Below are 20,856 nucleotides of genomic sequence, written 5' to 3'. Positions count from 1 at the left end.
GGCCATCTTTGCTCCAATGGAGCCTTGGCTGCGGGAGGGGAAGAGAGAGACAGAGAGGAAAGCGCGGCGGAGGGGTGGAGAAGCAAATGGGCACTTCTCTTGTGTGCCCTGGCCGGGAATCAAACCCGGGTCCTCCGCACGCTAGGCCGATGCTCTACCGCTGAGCCAACCGGCCAGGGCAGATTTTATTTTTAGAGTTGATTTAACTAGCATATTATTGTTGAGCTCTAAACATCTCAGAACATGGAAGAAAATTTATTCCTTTTAATTTATTTATTTGAATCTTACTACTTTTAAGAAAACCTATCATTCACAAAAGATGACATACTCTTTGAGAACACGTTCTCCTGAAAAAAAAAAATAAATAGTAGCCTTTCTAATAAAAAATACATTTCTGAGTTTCCAAAGTATTTTTTAAAATTCCAAAGTTATCAAATATCTACAGAAGATTGAAAATGAAGCCTCTGAAATTCCCATTGGGAAGTATATTTGTTCAGAAAAATATTTTCTTTAATATATTTTTCTTCTTGAAAATTTACTCTTTTCTTTCTCTGAGGGTTAAGGGAATTGGTTTATGTAAAATGAGACTTGAACCATCACTACCCAGTCTCAAACCAAACTTTTGCCCTTGAGGCTTGAAAAGAGTTTCATTTACTCTAAGGAAATAAGTTCTCTTTCTCTCTCTGTCTCTCTGGCGGTTGTGGTGGTGGTAGGGTGATGAATGAGGAGGTATATCCTGATTTGGGCCATGACAGTAAAGGTAGGAATTGTAAGTATATATACACATGCACACTTGAAGTTTACCAGAAAGTGAGCACTCACCCTGCCGGCTTTGGTGAAGGCTAAGTGTTCTTTGGTATAAAGGCAGGAGGACCCTACCTTTGGGCTTGCAGTCAGGCAGTACTTGCTGGGATAACATTACTTCTTGAGTACAGAACCTGTGCTCTAGGAATATCATGGACATAGTAATTGCATCTGAAAGTGTTTTGAAAAGTGTGGTCATAATTAAGGATTAGCCTAAATTCTCCTAGTGCATAGAGGTCACAAATATCTTTTTAATTCTTTTTTGTGGGATTATTATTAATATCAAGGTAAATATAATTTCCTAGAAAAACCTAAATTTCTGGAATACCCGACTTTTGAGAAATTAGCTCAGTATTTTACAAACACTTTAGTATATATATATATAGAGTAACTCAATTTTTTTAAAGGAGGTATTGGAAAACCATTCTTTTATTTACCTACAGTTGGCAGCAGTAAAGTCTTAAAACACAAATAAATTCTATGAATTCTGTTCTTTTTAATATCAAGATTAATTTCAAAGTATATATTTATTTTATGCCTTTCAACTGCCTATAGTCACTTCAAATGTGTGAGCCTATTTTTATTTTTTCTTAATGCTTTGTTGCTAGGTAAGTGATATAGCTGGTTGACATTTTTAACAGTCTCATGAGGTCATGTCTGTTTCTATGCCAATAGATCCTCTTGGGAGAGTATTTTCAGTAAAAGCCCAGAGATGGTGACTCCTTTGCAGCTCCAGTGTTGCCAGCGCCTGGTGGAGCTATGTAAACAGTGCCTGCTAGTGGTTTACAAATACGCAACTGACACAAGAGGATCACTCTCAGCCTTTGGTACCGACTGGGGTAATTCCAGGTACTCGTTTCTCTCCCTAGACTGTGAGTTTTATACAAAGTAATGTCTTAATGTAGTTTTAAATTGAAAGTCTTTTTGTTTTTATGGCTAGTAAAAAAGTTAAAGACTGAAAATCCATATATACTCTTATCTACCCAATACTTTTTAAATGTATAATCTTTATCTTTAAAGGACCTAACAAACGTGAAGGGCATAGAAATAACCTACAAAGAAATAAGATTATTTGGTTTAAATACTTTTGCTTTCAAAGCCAAGTAAGAACAATAAAAGATGCTAATAAACTTAACTTTTTCCCCCTGATAGGGATATTTCAACATTTATCCTTAAGCCTAACAGTTGGAAAGATGCCTTTAGTTCAGTTTTTATTGTTCAGTATGCCTATACTGTTCCCTTTATCAGCAAACAAATCTGTGGTGGGTGAACTTTTTAAGTTTTGTTCAAAACTAAACTTTTATAAATATTATCTAGATAAAATAGGTAGTTTCAAAAAGCATAAAAATAATATCATTATTAAGTAGCACCTCAAGACAATCATAGTTCCCATTAGAATTAAAGATGAATATATGACTTTAGTTTTAGTATATATAAGCTACAGTCCTACTCAGGATTGAGGAGAGTAAACCATGACATTGAAAAACAGTGATCTTAAAAGGATGGCAGGATTCAACTAAGAGTTGAATAGACATGGAGGAAAATGAAACCACTGTAGCTTGAATTTTATTTTTGAAACATCTAGAACTTGATCCATATGAAAAAGCTCACAGGGAGTTGAATAAAGCTTTCCACAAAACTGACCAACATTGGCTTGGAATCTTTTTCACAAAAAAGTATTGAGAGATGTACCTATAATCTTTTCTTGTCCTGGATTCTGTTATTAAACTGTTGCAATAACTTTACCTTACTTTTAACTCTCTGCAAACAGAAGCTGATTGATCACAACAATGGTAGGGGTGAAGTTACCCATTAATTTTTGTGTAAATATCGAAGTTATATTCTACAGTTTCAATTGTTTGAAGCAAATTATTGAATTAAATTTATATTACTTTCATGAATATTTCCATATGATTTGGCCATCTTTAAGACATTACAACGTATACATGAAGAGGTTTCCCTTTAAGTAGATCACTCGGAAAGCATGGTCAGGAAAACCTTAAAATTCTAGTCTAGGAAGGATAGTTTCAAACTCTTTAATTCACTCTTGCAATTCCAAATTTTATAATCCATTTTCTGTTGTGGACTCTTGTAACTTTTGTGAGTAGGCAAAATAGGAGGTTACTATGGAGGAAGAAGTTATACCTTACAGTTTTTCAGGCTTTTTATTTTCTTCCCTTTCTGGTGGTCAGAAGAGATATTCCTGATGTTGGAATCTTGAACTCTGAAAAATGCTCTTATAAGCTCAATATGGTGATTATAAGTATTTTGGGAGGGAGTGGTAATGGTCTGTAAACATATCCTTTATCCCTGTCCAAGTTCAGAACCATTTGAGAGAGAAATGTAGAGACAGACACATAGTCATCAAAATATGGCTTCATTATGAAGAAAAGCTTCATTGAGGTACATGGATGTAAGCAAGTGAGTTTTCTGATATTGCGTTTAAGAATATACCCATCCAGTAAAAGGCAGAGCTGGATCAACCCAAACTTTCCACTAGTACTACCTCATAGAGTCTAGTTCCATTGAATTGGCAGGACAGACAGTAAGGACACATCCTGTCTGCTGATAAGTTGGTTTGAAAATAGAAAGGGACTGAGCCAAGCATCCCTGCTTCTTTCTTTTAAACCTTCAAGTCAGATGGCTCACATTGGTGGAAGTTCTACACAGAAACACAAGAAAGAGTGAGAAATAAACATGTCCTCCTAATATCAAGTTATTAAAATCTAAGTCCATGTCACATTAATTTTAAAATAGTGGAAAAAGTGGCCATTTTTCTTTCCCTTAGAGATCAGGAACCTATATCGTTTTACTTTATATGTGGAAGTCACTTAATTTGGTATTTATTAATATATTGATAAATTCCATTTATAAAGTATATCTAATAAAATATAAATATATTTATAAATATAGTTTAAGTAAGTATAACTTATAAATATGACTTAGCCTAATATAAATAATTTATGAGGTACCTGTATAGCTAAATAGCTTATGAAGAGGTATATATGTTTGGCTAATTTAGCAGTATTATTAAAAGAGAAGAAAATAGAGGTAATATCAGTCAGGTTTATGGCCATGTTTTTCTTGATCACGGATCTATGGGACATTTCTTAAGAAGCTTTAAAGAGTATATGGCAACTATTATATAGAAGGGAGTGAGTGGGCTTCAGCCTTGCAGTCTCAGAAAAACAATTGAATAGACACATCAAGTGAAAAGCCATTTCTTGGAGTTGGATTTATAACTAAGCAAACAGAACTGATATATAAACCCAGATGGTCAATTATATGTATATATATCCAAGGTACTAGAATTCTATGGACCAGATCAATATTTCATTGTATCTAGACTTAATTGTGAAGCTTAGTGATGTTCAAACACTTTTCAACCTCAGCATTTCTTTGTTTTTTTCTCTCATGTACTGAACTTCCACATAAGCTTATATCACAAAAGAGTTTCTATGGCAAAAATCATTTTTAGGAAACACTGATTTAGGCCCGGGCCAGTTAGCACAGTTGGTTAGACTAGAGAGCATTGCCCAGAAATGACAAGATTGCAGGTTCGATCCCAGTCAGCAAAACACATGGGAAGCAACCAACAAATGCATGACTGAGTGGAACAACAATGAATGCTTCCCTTCCCTTCCCCTCGCTCTCCTTTTCTCTCTCTGTCTTTCTAAAAATCAATCAATCAATAAAAAATAAATCGCTGGACAGAGAGCTTGGTTGGTTGGAGTGTCGTCCTGGAGTGCAGAGGTTGCCGGTTTCAATCCCTGGTCAGGGCACATACAGGAACAGCTTGATGTTCGTGTCTCTCTCTAAATTAAATAAAAAACTAAAACAAACAAACAAACAAACAAACAAAAAACCCAACAACTAAAAAACACCCCCCAAAAGCCAAACCCCCAACAAAACACTGATTTAAAACTGCTGTCTTTGGTAATAGGGTGCTAGGTATTTGGACAAATCCTTCCTCTATTAACACCTAGAAAAGCTGGAAAAAACACCAAAACATTTGCTTGCAGACAGCAGAGTATTAACCAAGTACTTGTTAATAAGTACTTGTTAGTACCTAGTTGTGCTTTTGACAAACTCATGTGCCTAAGAAAAATAGGAGGGGTTCAGGGCCTGTAAAGATTGGGGCCTTTGTAAATACCCTAAATTTCTAGGAACAACGGTGTTCCAGATATTTTGCAAAGCAAAAGTTGACAGAATTGTACAGAAAAATAGACAAACCTACAACCAGAGGATGATTTCAATATAATAATTTTTTTTCTCAAAAAAGTATAGAACACTTTAATAATATGGTTAACAAATTTAACCGTCGTATGTGACAATAAATCCCTTAACCTCAGAATACAGTACACCAAGCACACCAGGAACTTTTATGAAAGCTATATAGTAGAGTAATAAGTTGTATTTTAACAAATTTGAGAAAATTGAAATCGTTTTCTGACCACATGTCATTAGCTAGAAAACAATAACAAAATATAATCAGAAGATTTATGCTTTGGAAAAAGAAAATGTACACTTTTAAGTAATCCAGATGTCAAAAAAGAAATCATAATGGACATAAAAATTTTGAACTGAATAATCATAAAAATATTACAAATATAAACATAATATATAGCCAGATCATTATTATATGGATATTTACAGACTTAAATGAACATATTAGGAAAAAGAAAAGGGAAAAATTAAATGATCTAAGTGTCTTTCATGAAAAGTGACAAAATGACATTAAACCCAAAGAATACAAAAAGTTATTAAGACTGAGAGCAGAAATTAATAGATACTCTTTGATTATAATGTGCTATGACCCAATAAACCCCTAGTTGAAAATATGAAATGAGTTGATAATACATTTAATATACCTAACCTATTGAAATCGTAGTTTTACCTAGTCTACCTTAAACATGCTTAGAGCACTTACATTAGTCTACAGTTGGGAAAATACCTTGAGTTTTATCTCAAGAATAATTGCCTTTCTCTTCTTACCAGAAGCAGGAGACACAGATGGACATCTTCTAGACATAATAAGATATGAAAATATACAACACAAAATTCATAGAATGCCAGCAACACAGTACACTGTAGAGTATTGGCTGTTTACTCTCATGACTACATGGCTGACTGGGAGCCACAGCTGACTGCTGCTGCCCAGCATCATAAGACCATATCATAGAGCATATGTCTAACTTAAGAATAGATAAAAATTCAGAATTCAAAGTATGGTTTCTTCTGAATGCATATCACTTTTGAAGTATCATAAACTTGAAAAATTGTACGTTGAACCATAAGTCAGTTACCATCTATCTGTATAATAAAACAAACAATAAAAATATCAACATGGCCAAAATTATATATTTGAAGACTAATAAAATTGCTAAACAACTAGTGAGACTGGTCAATAATATAAGAGACAGAAATAGTTACATCAAGAAAAAAAAAAAAGATATTACTATAGATCCTACAAACATTAAACATTTTATAAGAAAAAAATAATTTTATGCTGGTAAGTTTGGCATTTGATTGTTACTAAATTCCTAGAAAAACACATATTATCAAAAGTGGAAGGTGAAAATATAGAAAGTCCTAAATAGTCTTAACCATTGAAGAAATTGCATCAATAAGGAAAAGCCCTCCCACAATGGGAACTCCAGATTCATATGTCTTCATTATCCAGTTGTTGTTTTTTAATTCAGTGAGAGGAGGGAAGGCTGAGATAGACTCCTGCATGTGCCCCAACTAGGATCTACCCAGCAAGCCCTCTAGGGAGGGTGATGCTCTGCCCACCTGAGGTATTGCTGCATTGCTCTGTTGCTCAGCAACTGAGCTCTTCTCGGTGCCTGAGATGGAGGCCATGGAGCCATCCTCAGTGCCTGGGGCCAGCTTGCTCCAATTGAGCCATGGCTGCAGGAGGTGAGGGGAGGGAGAGAGAGAGAGAGAAATGAGAGTTGGAGCTGTGGAGAAGCAGATGGCAGCTTCTTCTGTGTGCCCTGACCAGAAATTGAACCCAGGACATCCACACATCAGGCAGACACTCTGTCAATGAGCCAACCAGCAAGGGCGTCATTGTCCAGTTCTATTAAACCCACCAGAGGTCAAAAAAGGAGGGAACATTCTCTAATTCATTTTATACAGCTACCTTTAATATGAAAACTTGACTAGGACATTATAGCAAAGTATAGTGATAGTTCAATCTTATTCCTGAATGTAGATGCAAAAATCTTAAATAAAATATTAGCAAAATGAACCCAGAAACTTTAAATGGAATAATACATCATGACCAACTTCTGTTTATTGCATCATTTTAAAGGTACAGTAACATTAAAAAGTGATCAATGGAATTTTAATATAATAAAAGATCATTAAAAAGATATAGATGAATCACTTAATAGAATTCAGCTTTTAAAAAATGCTGCAAGCTAGAAACAAAAGGTAAATTCCTCAATCTAATAAAAGATAACTACCAAAAACTATAACAAGCACACTTAATGGTGAAATGTTTAAAGCTCTCCGTTTGAGATGAGAAACACGACAAGATCTCCTGTTGTTACTACTGTGTAGCATTGTATTGGATGGAGGTCTAGTTGATTCAGTGAAGCAAGAAAATAAATAAAAGGCATTAGATTTGAAGGAAAGAACTAAAACTTATTTCTAGCATTTACAACTCTGTTAAAGAAATCTAAATAAATTCTACAGTTAAATTAAGTTGAACAATTTTGATAAACTCAAAGTCAAGCAAGATCAATTATATTTTTTCTATATCAACATCAAACAGCAATGAATATAAAATATTAGCTATGATATCATTTTTTAATTGCGTTGAAAATGTCTAACACTTAGGCATACACATAACAAAAATGTACAGTATATGCAGGAAAATGTGAAAAATGAAAAGATAAACCTTACTCATCATTGGGATAAATATTATCATTATGTCAGTTCTCAAATAGCTCTGTACATCTATAAATTCCATGTAATCCTGATATAAATGTCAATACAATTTTTTGGAGGAAGAACAGTATTTGATAAAAGCTTGTTCTAACACAGGGGTCCCCAAACTACGGCCCGCGGGCCGCATGCGGCCCCCTGAGGCCATTTATCTGGCCCCCGCTGCACTTCGGGAAGGGGCACCTCTTTCATTGGTGGTCAGTGAGAGGAGCAGAAGATGCATCCGCATCCTGTGCTCCTGGAGTACTGTATGCACCGCAAAGCGCTGCATTGCTCAGGTACAGTACTATTTCTGGTGATGCGGGACGCACATGTCACAGCTCTGGAAGCGTGTCATATCACTTGTTACGGCTAGCAGTGACAAATATGGAACTGGACACTGACCATCTCATTAGCCAAAAGCAGGTCCATAGTTCCCATTGAACTTTCTCATATATGAGCTTTCTCATATATGCCCTGGTCAGTTTGTTGATTTAAATTTACTTGTTCTTTATTTTAAATATTGTATTTGTTCCCGTTTTGTTTTTTTAATTTAAAATATGTGCAGTGTGCATAGGGATTTGTTCATAGTTTTTTTTATAGTCCGTTCCTCCAACGGTCTGAGGGACAGTGAACTGGCCCCTGTGTAAAAAGTTTGGGGACCCCTGTTCTAACATTTACACAGGAAAGCAAAGAACCAAGAACAGATAGGATACTCTTGAGGTAGAACAATAAAATGGTAAGATTTATTAACTGTTGTGTACTAAGGCTTATAATAAAGCTAAACTAATTTAAGACACTATAATATTGCCTAAGTATGGAGAATTAGATAGTAAAACCATTCAGAAAGTCCATAAATAGACTGAGGCATGTATAGAGACTTGATTTACAACATAAAGGGATAAAAAATTTGTTTAAACAAATGGTTCTGGGACAATTGGGTTGTTAAATAACAATAAAAAAGAAACTTGATTTTACCCACACCATATACAAATATCGTTTCCAATGAATTAGTATACAAATGTGGAAGCAAAACTAGAGATTTCAGGAGGAATATTTTCATCACTTTTGAGGTAAGAAAATATTTTTAAAAATAGAACTATAAAATCATAGATAAAAAGATGAATTTTAACACATAAAAGTAAAGACACATGTTCATCAGAAGTCCTCTTTAGGAAGGTGAAAAAGCAAGCCACGAAATGAAAGAAGGTATTGGCAAGTCATATAACCTATAACAGATTCTTAAACAGACTGTGTAAGAACTACGAATTTCTAAGGAAGAAAAACAAAACAAAACAGTCCATGGAAACATGGGGAAGATACTTAACGAGGCTGTTCACAAACGAGTTAAAAAAACAAAACAAACAAAACAGAAAGGACCAATAAACATTTGAATATGTTTTCAAGCTAATAATCAGGAAAATGCAAAACTACAAAAACACTGCATAGCCAGAGTTGATGAGAGTGTAGAGTAATGGGAACTCTCTTACACTGCTGATGATAGTGAAAATTGGTCCCTTTTAATAACAGTTTGGCATTACATACTAAAATCTACCCTTTTATCTATTTTATTCTATTATGAGTAATTCTGAACAGAAATGTCTGAATATGTGCAACAAACCCATTATTAGAATGGTCATAGGAACATTTGCTTATAATAGCTAAAATTTTGAAACAACCCAAAATATCTGTTCATGGAAGAGGGATACATTTTTGTAATAGTCACAGAATGTAATGTAATACACATTGAAAATAAACAAATGATGGCTATTAAAATACGTGTTAGTAATTATTGGTGAGGATATTGAGACAGGTACACAAAGCAACATGGATAAGTCTCAAATGAGCAAAAGAAGCCGAAGCCCAAGGAATATATACTTTGTTCCACTTATTTAAAATAAAAAAACCAGGGACAACTAAATTATGTGTTTCTGGAGTGTATACTTGGGTGAAAAAGGAAGTAATTATGATAAAAGTCTGGATAGTGGGTAACTTTATTGGGAGGGAGGGTATTGTGATACAGGGCTCTGAGGTGTTAGAAATGCTCAATTATTTAATCTGGGTAACAGGTATATAAGTAATTATTTCTTAATATTCATTAAACTGTACATTTAAATTCTATGCACCTTTTCAATATATGCTATATTTTAAAATGAAAACATTTTAACAATTCAAGTTCAATATGTAGCACCATTATGGTCTTAGGCTAAAGTAGCTTGGTAGTCTGTTTCAGAACAGAGATGGTCTTGCTAATGAGAGTGATGTTCAAAATACACAAATACTTCACCCATATGCATTATTTTATTGGCTTCATACTCTGTGAGTCAGTCGTGACAGGAACTGTTGGATTCTTTTTACAGGTAATAAAACTGAGGCCAGAGAGGCTAAATGGCTTGTACAAATTCTCATTGCTAAAATATGGCAGAAGTGGAACTTGAAACAAGGGCTCCTCTCCCCCCCAAAATCAAAGTTAAAACTACAGGACTATGCGTACTGACTAGATGGCTATTAAAAAATGCATGTTAGTAATTGTTGGTGAGGATATTAAGAAGTTAGAACTCTCTTTCATTGCTGATTTAGAATGGTGTGTTTGCCATGAAAAATAATTAGGCAGTTTCTAAAAAGTTAAATATATATAGAATTACCAGATGACCCACCAGTTCCTCTCCTATGTACCCCAAAGAATTAAAAACAAGAATTTAGATGTTCATAGCAATATTATTCACAATAGCCAAACGGTAAAACAACCTATGTGTCCATCAGTAGATTAATGGATAAATGTGGTAGATTCATACAATGGAATATTATTTAGCCTATATAAAAAAGAATGAAATTCTGATATATGCTACAACATGGAGGAACCTCGAAGGATGCTAAGTGAAATATGTCATGAAGGACCAAATATAGTATGATTCTACCTATATGAGCTATGCAGAATAGACAAATTCATAGAAACAGAAGTCAGTAGAGATTACCAAGACCTGGAAGGAGGAGGAAATGGGGATTTAGAGTTTAAGGGGCACAGAGTTTCTGTTTGGGGTCATAGAACTACATACTGGCAATGGTTACACACCCATTGTGAATGCATTTAATGCACTGAATTGTATAATTCATAGTAAAACTAGTAAGTTTTATGTTATATATATTTTACCACATTAAAAAATTTAAACAAAAAACATAGGACAAATATTATGATGGATTTTATTTACCTTGTGTTCCCCAAACAGGGAAGTTGAATTTATTTGTGGGGGTATCATGGATCCTGGTCTTACTCCAGGAAAACCTCAGAAAGGTGGTGTAGCTTTCATGTTTTCATTTATTTATTTGTTTATTTATTTAGACAATTAAATTTAACAGGGCAATATTGGTCAACCAGAGTACATATAGTAGATTTAGAGAAAACATCTCCACATCCTTTGGACAGTTGATTATGCTGTATACCCATCACTCAAAGTCAAATCATTCTCTGTCACTCTATATTTTGTTTCTCTTTAAGCCCCTCCCCTTCCCCCTACCCCCTTCTCTCTCTACCCTTTCCTTCCTCTGGTAACCACTGCACTTTTGTCTATGTCCATGAGTCTCAGTTTTGTGTCCCACCTATGTATGGAATCATACAGGTCTTAGCTTTTTCTAATTTACTTATTTCACTTAGTATAATGTTATCAAGGTCCATCCGTGTTGTAAATGATACTATGTCATCATTTCTTATGGCTGAGTAGTATTCCATTGTACTGTATATATGTACCACATCTTCTTTATTCAGTCTATTGAAGGGCATTTAGGCTGTTTCCATGTCTTGGCCACCATGAACATGGCCTGCGATGAACATGGGGGTACATGTGTCTTTATGTACTCATGTTTTCAAGTTTTGGGGGTATATACCCAGTAGAGGAATTGCTGGGTCATGTGGTAGTTCTATTCTTAATGTTTTGAGGAACCACCATACTTTCCTCCATAATGGTTGTACTAGTTTACATTCCCACCAACAGTGGATGATAGTTTCTTTTTTTCCTCAGCCTCTCCAGCACCTTGTTATTACTGTCTTGTTGATAATAGCTAATCTAACAGGTGTGAGGTGGTATCTCATTGTAGTTTCGATTTGCATTTCTCGAATAGCTAGTGATGATGAGCATCTTTTCATATATCTGTTGGCCATTTGTATTTCTTCTTGGGAGAAGTGTCTGTTCATGTCCTCTTCCCATTTTTTTATTGGATTGTTTGTTGCTGAGTTTTTGTGAGTTCTTTATATATCTATATTTTGGATATTAACCCCTTATCTGAGCTGTTGTTTAAAAATATCATCTTCTATTTAGTTGGCTATTTGTTTTGTTGACAGTTTCTTTTGCTGTGCAGAAGCTTCTTAGTTTGCTGTTGTCCCATTCATTTATCTTTGCCTTTACTTCCCTTGCCTTTGGGGTTAAATTTATAAAATGTTTTTTCTGGCCAAGATCCATGAATTTAGTAACTATGTTTTCTTCAGTGTAATTTATTTTTTCATATTTTATACTTAGGTCTTTGATCCATTTTGAATTAATTTTTCTGCAAGGAAATAAACTGTAGTTAAATTTTATTCTTTTGCATGTTGCTTTCCAATTTTCCCAGCACTATTTATTGAAGAGGCTTTCTTTTCTCCATTGTGTGATTTTGGCTCCTTTATCAAAGATGATTTGACCATATGTATTTGGTTTTTTTTCTGGGCTTTCTATTGTGTTCCATTGGTCTGTGTGTCTATTTTTCTGCCAATACCATGCTGTTTTGATTATCATGGCTCTGTAGTATAGTTTGAAGTCAGGTATTGTAATGCCTCCAGCTTTGTTTTTTTTCCTTAGGATTACTTTGGTTATTTGAGGTTTTTTTATGGTTTCATATAAACCTGATGATTTTTTGTTCCATTTCTTTAAAAAATGACATTGGAATTTTGATGTGAATTGCATTAAATTTGTATATTGCTTAGGGTAATGTGGCCATTTTAACTATATTTATTCTTCCTATCCACGAACAAGGAATATTTTTCTATTTTGTGTGTCTTTTTCAATTTCCTTTAATAATGCTTTGTATTTTTCAGTATATAGGTCCTTTACATTGTTTGTTATGTTTATTCTTAGGTATTTTATATTTTTTGTTGCTACTGTAAAAGGGATTATTTATTTTTAGTTTTTTTTCTGAGATTTCATTGTTAGCATATAAGAAAGCAATAGACCTCTGTATATTAATTTTATATCCTGCAACCTTACTGTATTGGTTTATTGTTCCTAATAGCTTTTCTGTGGAGTCTTTGGGGTTTTCTATATACAGGATCATATCATCTACAAAAAGTGAAACCTTTAATTCTTCTTTCCCAGTATGAATGCCTTTTATTTCTTTCTTTTGTCTGATTGCTCTAGCTAGAACTTCCAGCACTATGCTGAATAGGAGTGGAGAGAGTGGGCAGCCTTGTCTTGTTCCTGATTTTAGAGGAAAAGTTTTCAGTTTTTTACCATTTAGTATGATGTTAGCTGATGGTTTGTCATAAATGGCCTTTATTATGTTGAGGTACTTTCCTTCTATACCCATTTTGTTGAGTGTTTTAAACATAAAAGGATGTTGTATTTTATCAAATGCCTTTTCTGCACCTATTGATAGGATCATATGGTTTTTGTTCTTGTTTTGTTGATATGGTGTATTATGCCAATCGTTTTACTTATGTCGAACCATCCTTGTGTTTCTGGGATGAATCCCACTTGATCATGATGAATTATTTTTTTGATTTGTTTTTGTATTCTATTTGCTAGTATTTTGTTTAGGATTTTTGCCTCTGTATTTATTAGAGATACTGGTCTGCAGTTTTCTTTTTTTGTGTTGTCTTTACTGGGTTTTGGTATGAGGGTTATGTTGGCCTCATAAAATGTGTTTGGAAGTATTGCTTCTTCTTCAGTCTTTTGGAAGACTTTGAGAAGGATAGGACCAATTCTTTGAATATTTGGTAGAATTTACTAGTATATTCATCTGGCCCTGGACTTTTATTTTTGTGGAAGTTTTTGATAGTTGTTTCTATTTCCTCCCTGCTTATCAGTGTCTATTTAGGCTTTCAACTTCTTCATGATTCAGTCTAGGAAGATTGTATTGTTCTAGGAGTTTATCCATTTCTTCTAGATTGTTGAATTTGATGGCATATATTTTTTCATAGTATTCTGCAATAGTTCTTTGTATATCTATGATATCTGTGGTAATTTCTCTTCTTTCATGTTGGATTTCATTTATATGAGTCTTTTCTCTTTTTTTTTTTCCTTAGTGAGTCTTGCCAGGGGTTTGTCAATTTTATTAATCTTTTTCAAAGAACCAGCTCTTCATTGTATTATTTTTTTTCTATAGTTTTTCTGTTCTCTGTTTCATTTATTTCTGCTCTAATTTTTATTTCCTTTCTGCTGCTGGTTTTGGTTTTGGGTTGCCTTTGTTCTTCTTTTTCTAGCTTCTTAAGATGTGATGTTAGGTTGTTTACTTGGGCTCTCTCTTGCTTTTTTATGTAAGCATGTAATGATATGAACTTCCCTCTTATTACTGCTTTTGCTGCTTCCCAGAGATTCTGATATGTCGTGTTGTCATTTTCACTTATCTGTATATATCTTATGATCTCTTCTTTTATTTCTTCTTTGACCCATTCATTTTTTAGAAGTATCTTGTTTAATTTCCTCATTTTTGTAGGTGTGTTTACTTCTTTTTTGCAATTGAATTCTAGGTTCAATGCCTTATGGTCAGAGAATATGCTTGGTATAATTTCAATCTTTCTGAATTTGTTGGTGTTAGTTTTGTGGCCCAGCATATGGTCTATTCTTGAGAATGTTCCATGTACACTGGAGAAAAATGTATACTCTGATGTTTTGGGATGAAATGCCCTGTAGATGTCTATTATGTGCATTTGTTCTAGTGTTTCATTTAAGGCTGATATTTCTTTATTGATTTTATGTTTGGATGAACGATCTAAAGCCATCAATGGTGTATTGAGGTCTCCAAGTATAATTACATATTTTTCTGTTTGCACTTTTAGATCAGTTAGTAGTTATCTTATATAGTTTGGTGCTCCTTGGTTTGGTGCATATATATTAAGGAGTGTTATGTCTTCTTGATACAATGTCCTCTTTATTATTATGAAATGTCCATCCTTGTCTCTGGTTATCTTTGTTGTCTTGTAGTCAGCATTGTCAGATATGAGTATAGCTACTCCTGCTTTTTTTGGATATTATTTGCTTGGAGAATCGTTTTCCAACCTTTCACTTTGAATCTATTTTTATCCTTGTAGCTTAGGTCTGTCTCTAGAAGGTAGCATACTGTTGGGTTTTGCTTCTTGACCCATTCTGCTACTCTGTGTCTCTTTATTGGTGAGTTCAATTTATTTACATTTAGTGTAATTATTTTCACTTGTGGATTTCCTTTGGCCATTTTATATTCTGCTTTCTGATAGCTTTGTGTCTTGCTTGGTTCTTCTTTTTTGTTTTTCTGTCATTTGTTTTTGTTTTGTGGTATTCCATACTTCTCTTTTCTGTTTCTTCTTTTTATAAGCTATGTGTTTCAGTAGTGGCAACCCTGTTTTCAGGGTTGGTTAACATTAGGTTATTAAAAGAAAAATTATCATATTTATTAGAGTCCATTATTTCATGAGTGCTTCAGCACTTCATCCTCCTTTGTTACTGCTGATCTTTATCCTCTCCCCTTTTATGTTATTGTTGTCACAGATTATCCTTGTTTTTATTGTGGTTTTGTTAAAATTTTTTACCTGTAATTTTGTCTTGTTTTGTTCTTTGTATCTGGTCAGATAACCCCCTTTAATATTTTCTGTAGTGGGGGTTTTCTGGTGATAAATTCCCTCAGTTTCTGTATGTCTGTAAATGTTTTCATTTCCCCTTCATATTTGAAGGATAGCTTTATTGATATAGTATTCTGGGTTGGTAGTTCCTCTCTTTCAGTACTTAAAATGTTGGGGTCCACTCTCTTCTGGCTTGTAGAATTTCTGCTGAGAAATCTGATGATAGCCTAATGGGCCCTCCTTTGTAAGTTATATCCTTCTTCTCCCTAGCTGCCTTGAGGATTCTTTCTTTGTCATTGATTTGTGATAATTTAATACAATGTGCCTTGGAGTAGGTCTCTTTGGGTTGAGGTAACTTGACGTTCTGTTTGTTTCTTGGATTCGAGGCTTTAACTCCACAGGCTTGGGAAGTTCTCATCGATTATTTGTTTCAGCATGTTCTCCATTCCCTCTTCCCTCTCTTCCACTTCTAATATATCCATTATTCTTATATTTCTCTTCCTAATGGAGTCAGACAATTCTTGTAGGGCTTCCTCATTTTTTTTTTTTTAATTCATGAGTCTCTCTTTTCTTCTCTCTGTAGTATCTCTAGTTGCCTGTCTTCGATGTCACTGATTCTTTCCTGTATCTGGCCTGTTCTATTGGCCAAGCTTATACCTCATTTTTCAGTTCGTGTATTGAGTTTTTCATCTGTTTGTTTTCTTTTTTATAGTTTCAGTTTCCTTGGTGAAGTACTCTTTTTGTTCATTAATTTGTTTTTTGAGCTCACTAAATTGCTTTTCAGTGTTTTCTTGTATCTTATTGAGTATTTTTAGAGCTTCAATTTTGAATTCTCTGTCATTAAACTCCCAGGTTTCCATGTAATTGAGATGTTTTTTCTGGAGATTTTTCATCATCTGTCTAAGTTACGTCTCTGTCTTGTATATCCATATTTGATTTCTTTTTCCTTGATGACATTTGTGAGTGGTAGGTATTGTTGGTAACCCCAATAATAGATAATTATTCTTTTTCTGGCAGGGGGTGCTGTACTACAAGGTTTGCCTCTGAGAGGTTCTTGGGTGTTCTACAAAGGCTTAGCTGTCGCCTTTGTAATGATACAGGCAGGATCATCACGTTGGTAGGAAGGGCTTGTTGTTAGGGCTTTGCAATTTTATGGCACTGGCAGTGGCCAACCAGGAGTCCTCCAAGGCCCTCCCCCACATCTCAACAGAGCAGGGGATCAAGTATCTGGGTGTCCCTGCCTCTTACAGGAGAGAGCAGCCTGGAGACCCAGTTGAGGAGGATCTGCCACTCCCACTGTTCTCACAGCAAGGGGAGCAATGAAGAACTGGAAGGCTAGAGTGACACAGTCTAGTCCCTCCTGCGATACCACTCTAAGCACTCCAAGCACAGCCGTAGGCAGGGCAGGGGTTTGCAACACAAGCTGGTGTCCCAGAGTTTCAGCAGCAGTTGCGGTAGACATCGCAGATCAGGGGCCTCCCGCCCACACACGCTAAACTCCCTCTAGCAATCTGGTGCCAGAGCTTCAGAGCCGGTGGCGCGCAGATCCCAGATCAAGAGCGTCTGGCGCCACAAGGCTAAACTGTGCGGGTGGGGCGGGCAGATCAAGCATGCCCCAGTGTCCTGCGGGCTGATCTCCACAAGCTAATCGCCCGCAGTTCTTGGGAGCTTGCCACTGGTTTTGTGTGCGTCCAGCACCTGTAATCGCCCAGCCCTGCAATCACGGGTGCAGCAGACGCTGGGAAACGTCTGGCCCTGCTCCCTGTTCTTAATATTTCCCCTATCTCAGCTCCTTCCAACCAGACTCTCCTCTTCTCCCCCCTCCAGCTCTGAGACAAAGCCTACACTAACAGTGCCTCCCTTCCTCACATCCTTGAGGAAAGAGAAAGACTTGGTTGTCTGGTATTTTGTTTTTCTTCTGTGCTTTGACCCGCCTTCTTGAGCGATCATACCTTTGTATATCCAGTGTGTGTATATTTCAGGTTCATCTAGGTTTTTTTCTCTGCATATAGTTATAGAATTTGTTGAAATTTCAAGGGGAGAGATTTCTCATGCCACCATTTCTCTGACGTCACTCTTCTTAGTACCGCTTTTAATGTTTTCAATGCTACTTCCCCACCAGTCTTGGAATCCTCCATCGTCAGCAACAAGTTGGTACATGACAGACTGACCAATTCTACATCAAGCAAGAATTAGATAAATGCACATTTTATGTCTATATCCTGGATTTGCAAAGATGTGCAAACTTAGCCTCAGATGTCAGTTAGGGTATGTATGTGAAGCAAGTAGGGTACTCTGAGGTATTTGTCCTTGGGTACGAAGTAGCTACAAGGTAGCTATTTTTATATATCAAAAGTAAGCTAGAATAAAAATAAAACTGTAAACTTTTCACATTTTTGCTGCTTCAACACAACCTCTTTAGATCTAATCTATAAATCCACTTCCTAGAGATAGTCATTCTGTTAAAAAAATTAAATTTATTCTTTAACTTTGTTGCAAAGAACATTTCAAAATAATCTTTGATGTTCACCTAGTGTGGGCTCTCCCAAGAGATATTAATGGAGATTTTAAGGCAAATAATCTGCAATGTTTCCCCTGTAATACTTTAAAACAGGGGTCGGGAACCTTTTTGGCTGAGAGAGCCATGACCGCCACATATTTTAAAATGTAATTCCATGAGAGCCATACAATGACCTGTCTACGTTATGCATTATCCAATAAAAATTTGGTGTTGTCCCAGAGGACAGCTGTGATTGGCTCTAGCCACCTGCAACCATGAACATGAGTGGTAGGAAATGAATGGATTGTAATATATGAGAATGTTTTATATTTTTAACGTTATTATTATTTTTATTAAAGATTTGTCTGCAAGCCAGATGCAGCCATCAAAAGAGCCACATCTGGCTCGCGAGCCATAGGTTCCCGATCCCTGCTTTAAAATAGCCTACAATATTTGCTTTAAATATTGTAGGGAAGCAAGGTGTTTCTTCCATTGTGATTCATATGAATCACATATGAATTTTTTGAGTTTCATTTTAGCTTTTTTCGCTTCTATTAAAAAGTTTAGTTTTGTGGATGTATAATATTTTCTACTTTCTCGACTATATTTTGTATTTCTGAAAAATGAGCATAACCATAGTATCCATAGTTTTAAAATTGGGATTCACACAGAGAAATGACAATATGGTATTGTTGCTAGGAACACTGATTCTGGAGCTAGACCACATAAATTTTAATCCTGGCTTTGCTGCTTGCTCTGTGACTGTGGGCAAGTATTTTGACCCCTGCATGCTTGCAGGGGTCCCCAAACTTTTTACACAGGGGGCCAGTTCACTGTCCCTCAGACCATTGGAGGGCCACCACATACAGTGCTCCTCTCAATGACCACCAATAAAAGAGGTGCCCCTTCCGGAAGTGCAGTGGGTGGCTGGATAAATGACCTCAGGGGGCCGCAGGTGTGTTCTTCTGTAAAATATAGCCTACAGTGATAATGATATCAACATATAGAATTGTTATGAGAACTGTGTTAATATTATAAAGTAATTAGAATAGTGCCTGGAACATAGAAATAAAATAGTATAATTCAGTGGTAGTCAACCTGGTCTTTACCTCCCACTAGTGGGCATTCCAGCTTTCATGGTAGGTGGTAGTGGAGCAACCAAAGTATAAATAAAAAGATAGATTTAACTATAGTAAGTTGTTTTATAAAGATTTATTCTGCCAAACAGGGAAAAGCCGACATAAAGTACTTGGTAAGTAATTATTATTATATGCCTTAACTTGCTGTAACTCTGCTTTATAAATTTTATAAAGTAAAGTTACTTCCCTACTTTATAAATCACCATTACTGTGGAACCGGTAGGTGGTTAGAAAATTTTACTACTAACAGAGATACACAAGTGGGCAGTAGGTATAAAAAAGTTGACTACCCCTGGTATAATTGGCTATAACCCAAACTTTCTGTTTTTAGTTTTCATCTATGAAATGGAGAGATCTTTAATTCAAAAGGACATGTGAATGTTATTGTAATGCCAGTTGTAACTATTACTTGAAAATTATTCAAAAGAAAGTTGGCAGCAGTAACTCTTTACTATGATAATTAGCAATGTAATAAGAATGCATTTTATTTATTTATTTTTTTAGTGAGAGAGACAGAGAGAGGGACAGATAGGGACAGGCAGACAAGAGGGAGAGAGATGAGAAGCATCAATTTTTCATTGCAGCACCGTAGTTGTTCATTGATTGTTTTCTCATGCATGCCTTGACCCAGGGTTCCAGCAGAGCGAATGACCCTTTGCTCAAGCTATCGATCTTGGGCTCAAGCCAGTGACCTTGGGCTTCAAGCCAGTGCCATGGGATCATGTCTATGATCCCATGCTCAAGCCAGTAACCCCATGCTCAAGCTGGTGAGCCTGGGCTCAAGTCGGATGAACCCCCACTTAAGCTGGATGAGTCCTCACTCAAGCCAGCAACCTTGGGGTTTCAAACCTGGGTCCTCTGCATCCCAATTTGATGCTCTATCCACTGCACCACTGCCTGGTCAGGCAAGAATGCATTTTCAATAGAAGATAACTTTCAACTAATACATATAGAAGGTTTTGGTTAAACACCTTATTTCTTTTTCACTTTTGCCCTAGACAAAATAAATAGCTTTTTCATGGCAGAAGATATCTGATTAATCATTGTGACTCCACTAATTCTTGACATAATAATTAATCTTTATAAATTACCCGGGTACTATTAAGAAAATAATTTGTATAGTCTGTGATGTGAGAAATCAATTGTTTCATTATTTATTATTCGCTGTGTACTTTTGATTTACACTGGTTTGTTGTATATTATTTTACTGCTCTATTAACTTAATGATTTGAGCAATTATTTATAGTTGTGATATTAGCTAATAGATTTAAGAGACATTAATAGATAATTCATGATAAAATGATGTTTATGAATATTACAGAGAATTCCGCCATTTTAATTTAATGCTGTATACAGTTTATAATAAACATACTCATCTACAAAATTCATATCACACAACTATGAATGTAGTTTCTCATTGATATAGAGGTACAGTAGTTATCAACATTATTTAATATAGAATAGGTAGCTGATAGTACCCTTAGCCTTCAACTTCTTCATATATCTATGGAATTATTGTACTGTTGCTATAAGATTCTAATATCATATGAATAAAATAAAATAAAAGATTTGATGCTCCACCATTGTTTATTCTCTCAAGACAAGTGATAATTACAAATCTTCTATTGCTGCTTCTTCTCTTTGAAATTCCTCATAGATGTCTTGGTCCTGATTTGATTGCATGTCCTTCTCATCATAAC

At 35.3% G+C, this 20,856-nt stretch overlaps 1 protein-coding gene across 6 annotated transcripts in view; it reads left to right on the top strand.

Moving 5' to 3' along the window:
• The window catches only part of TTLL7 (tubulin tyrosine ligase like 7), a 200,455-nt gene that overhangs the window by 173,435 nt on the left and 6,164 nt on the right, over positions 1–20,856 (top strand). For all 6 annotated transcript variants that reach the window (XR_010750278.1, XM_066376654.1, XM_066376649.1 and 3 more), the window contains one exon: positions 1,480–1,653. Coding sequence is in view for 5 of the 6 variants with exons in the window: in XM_066376654.1 (XP_066232751.1) it covers positions 1,480–1,653 (174 nt within the window). In the remaining variant the exon portion in view is untranslated. The remainder of the gene's footprint in view (positions 1–1,479; positions 1,654–20,856) is intronic.

Source organism: Saccopteryx leptura, chromosome 3 (assembly GCF_036850995.1).
Source record: "Saccopteryx leptura isolate mSacLep1 chromosome 3, mSacLep1_pri_phased_curated, whole genome shotgun sequence".
Taxonomy (NCBI): domain Eukaryota; kingdom Metazoa; phylum Chordata; class Mammalia; order Chiroptera; family Emballonuridae; genus Saccopteryx; species Saccopteryx leptura.
The sequence above is the reverse complement of the archived record's forward strand: the minus strand, read 5'-3'. Positions and strand labels throughout refer to the sequence as shown.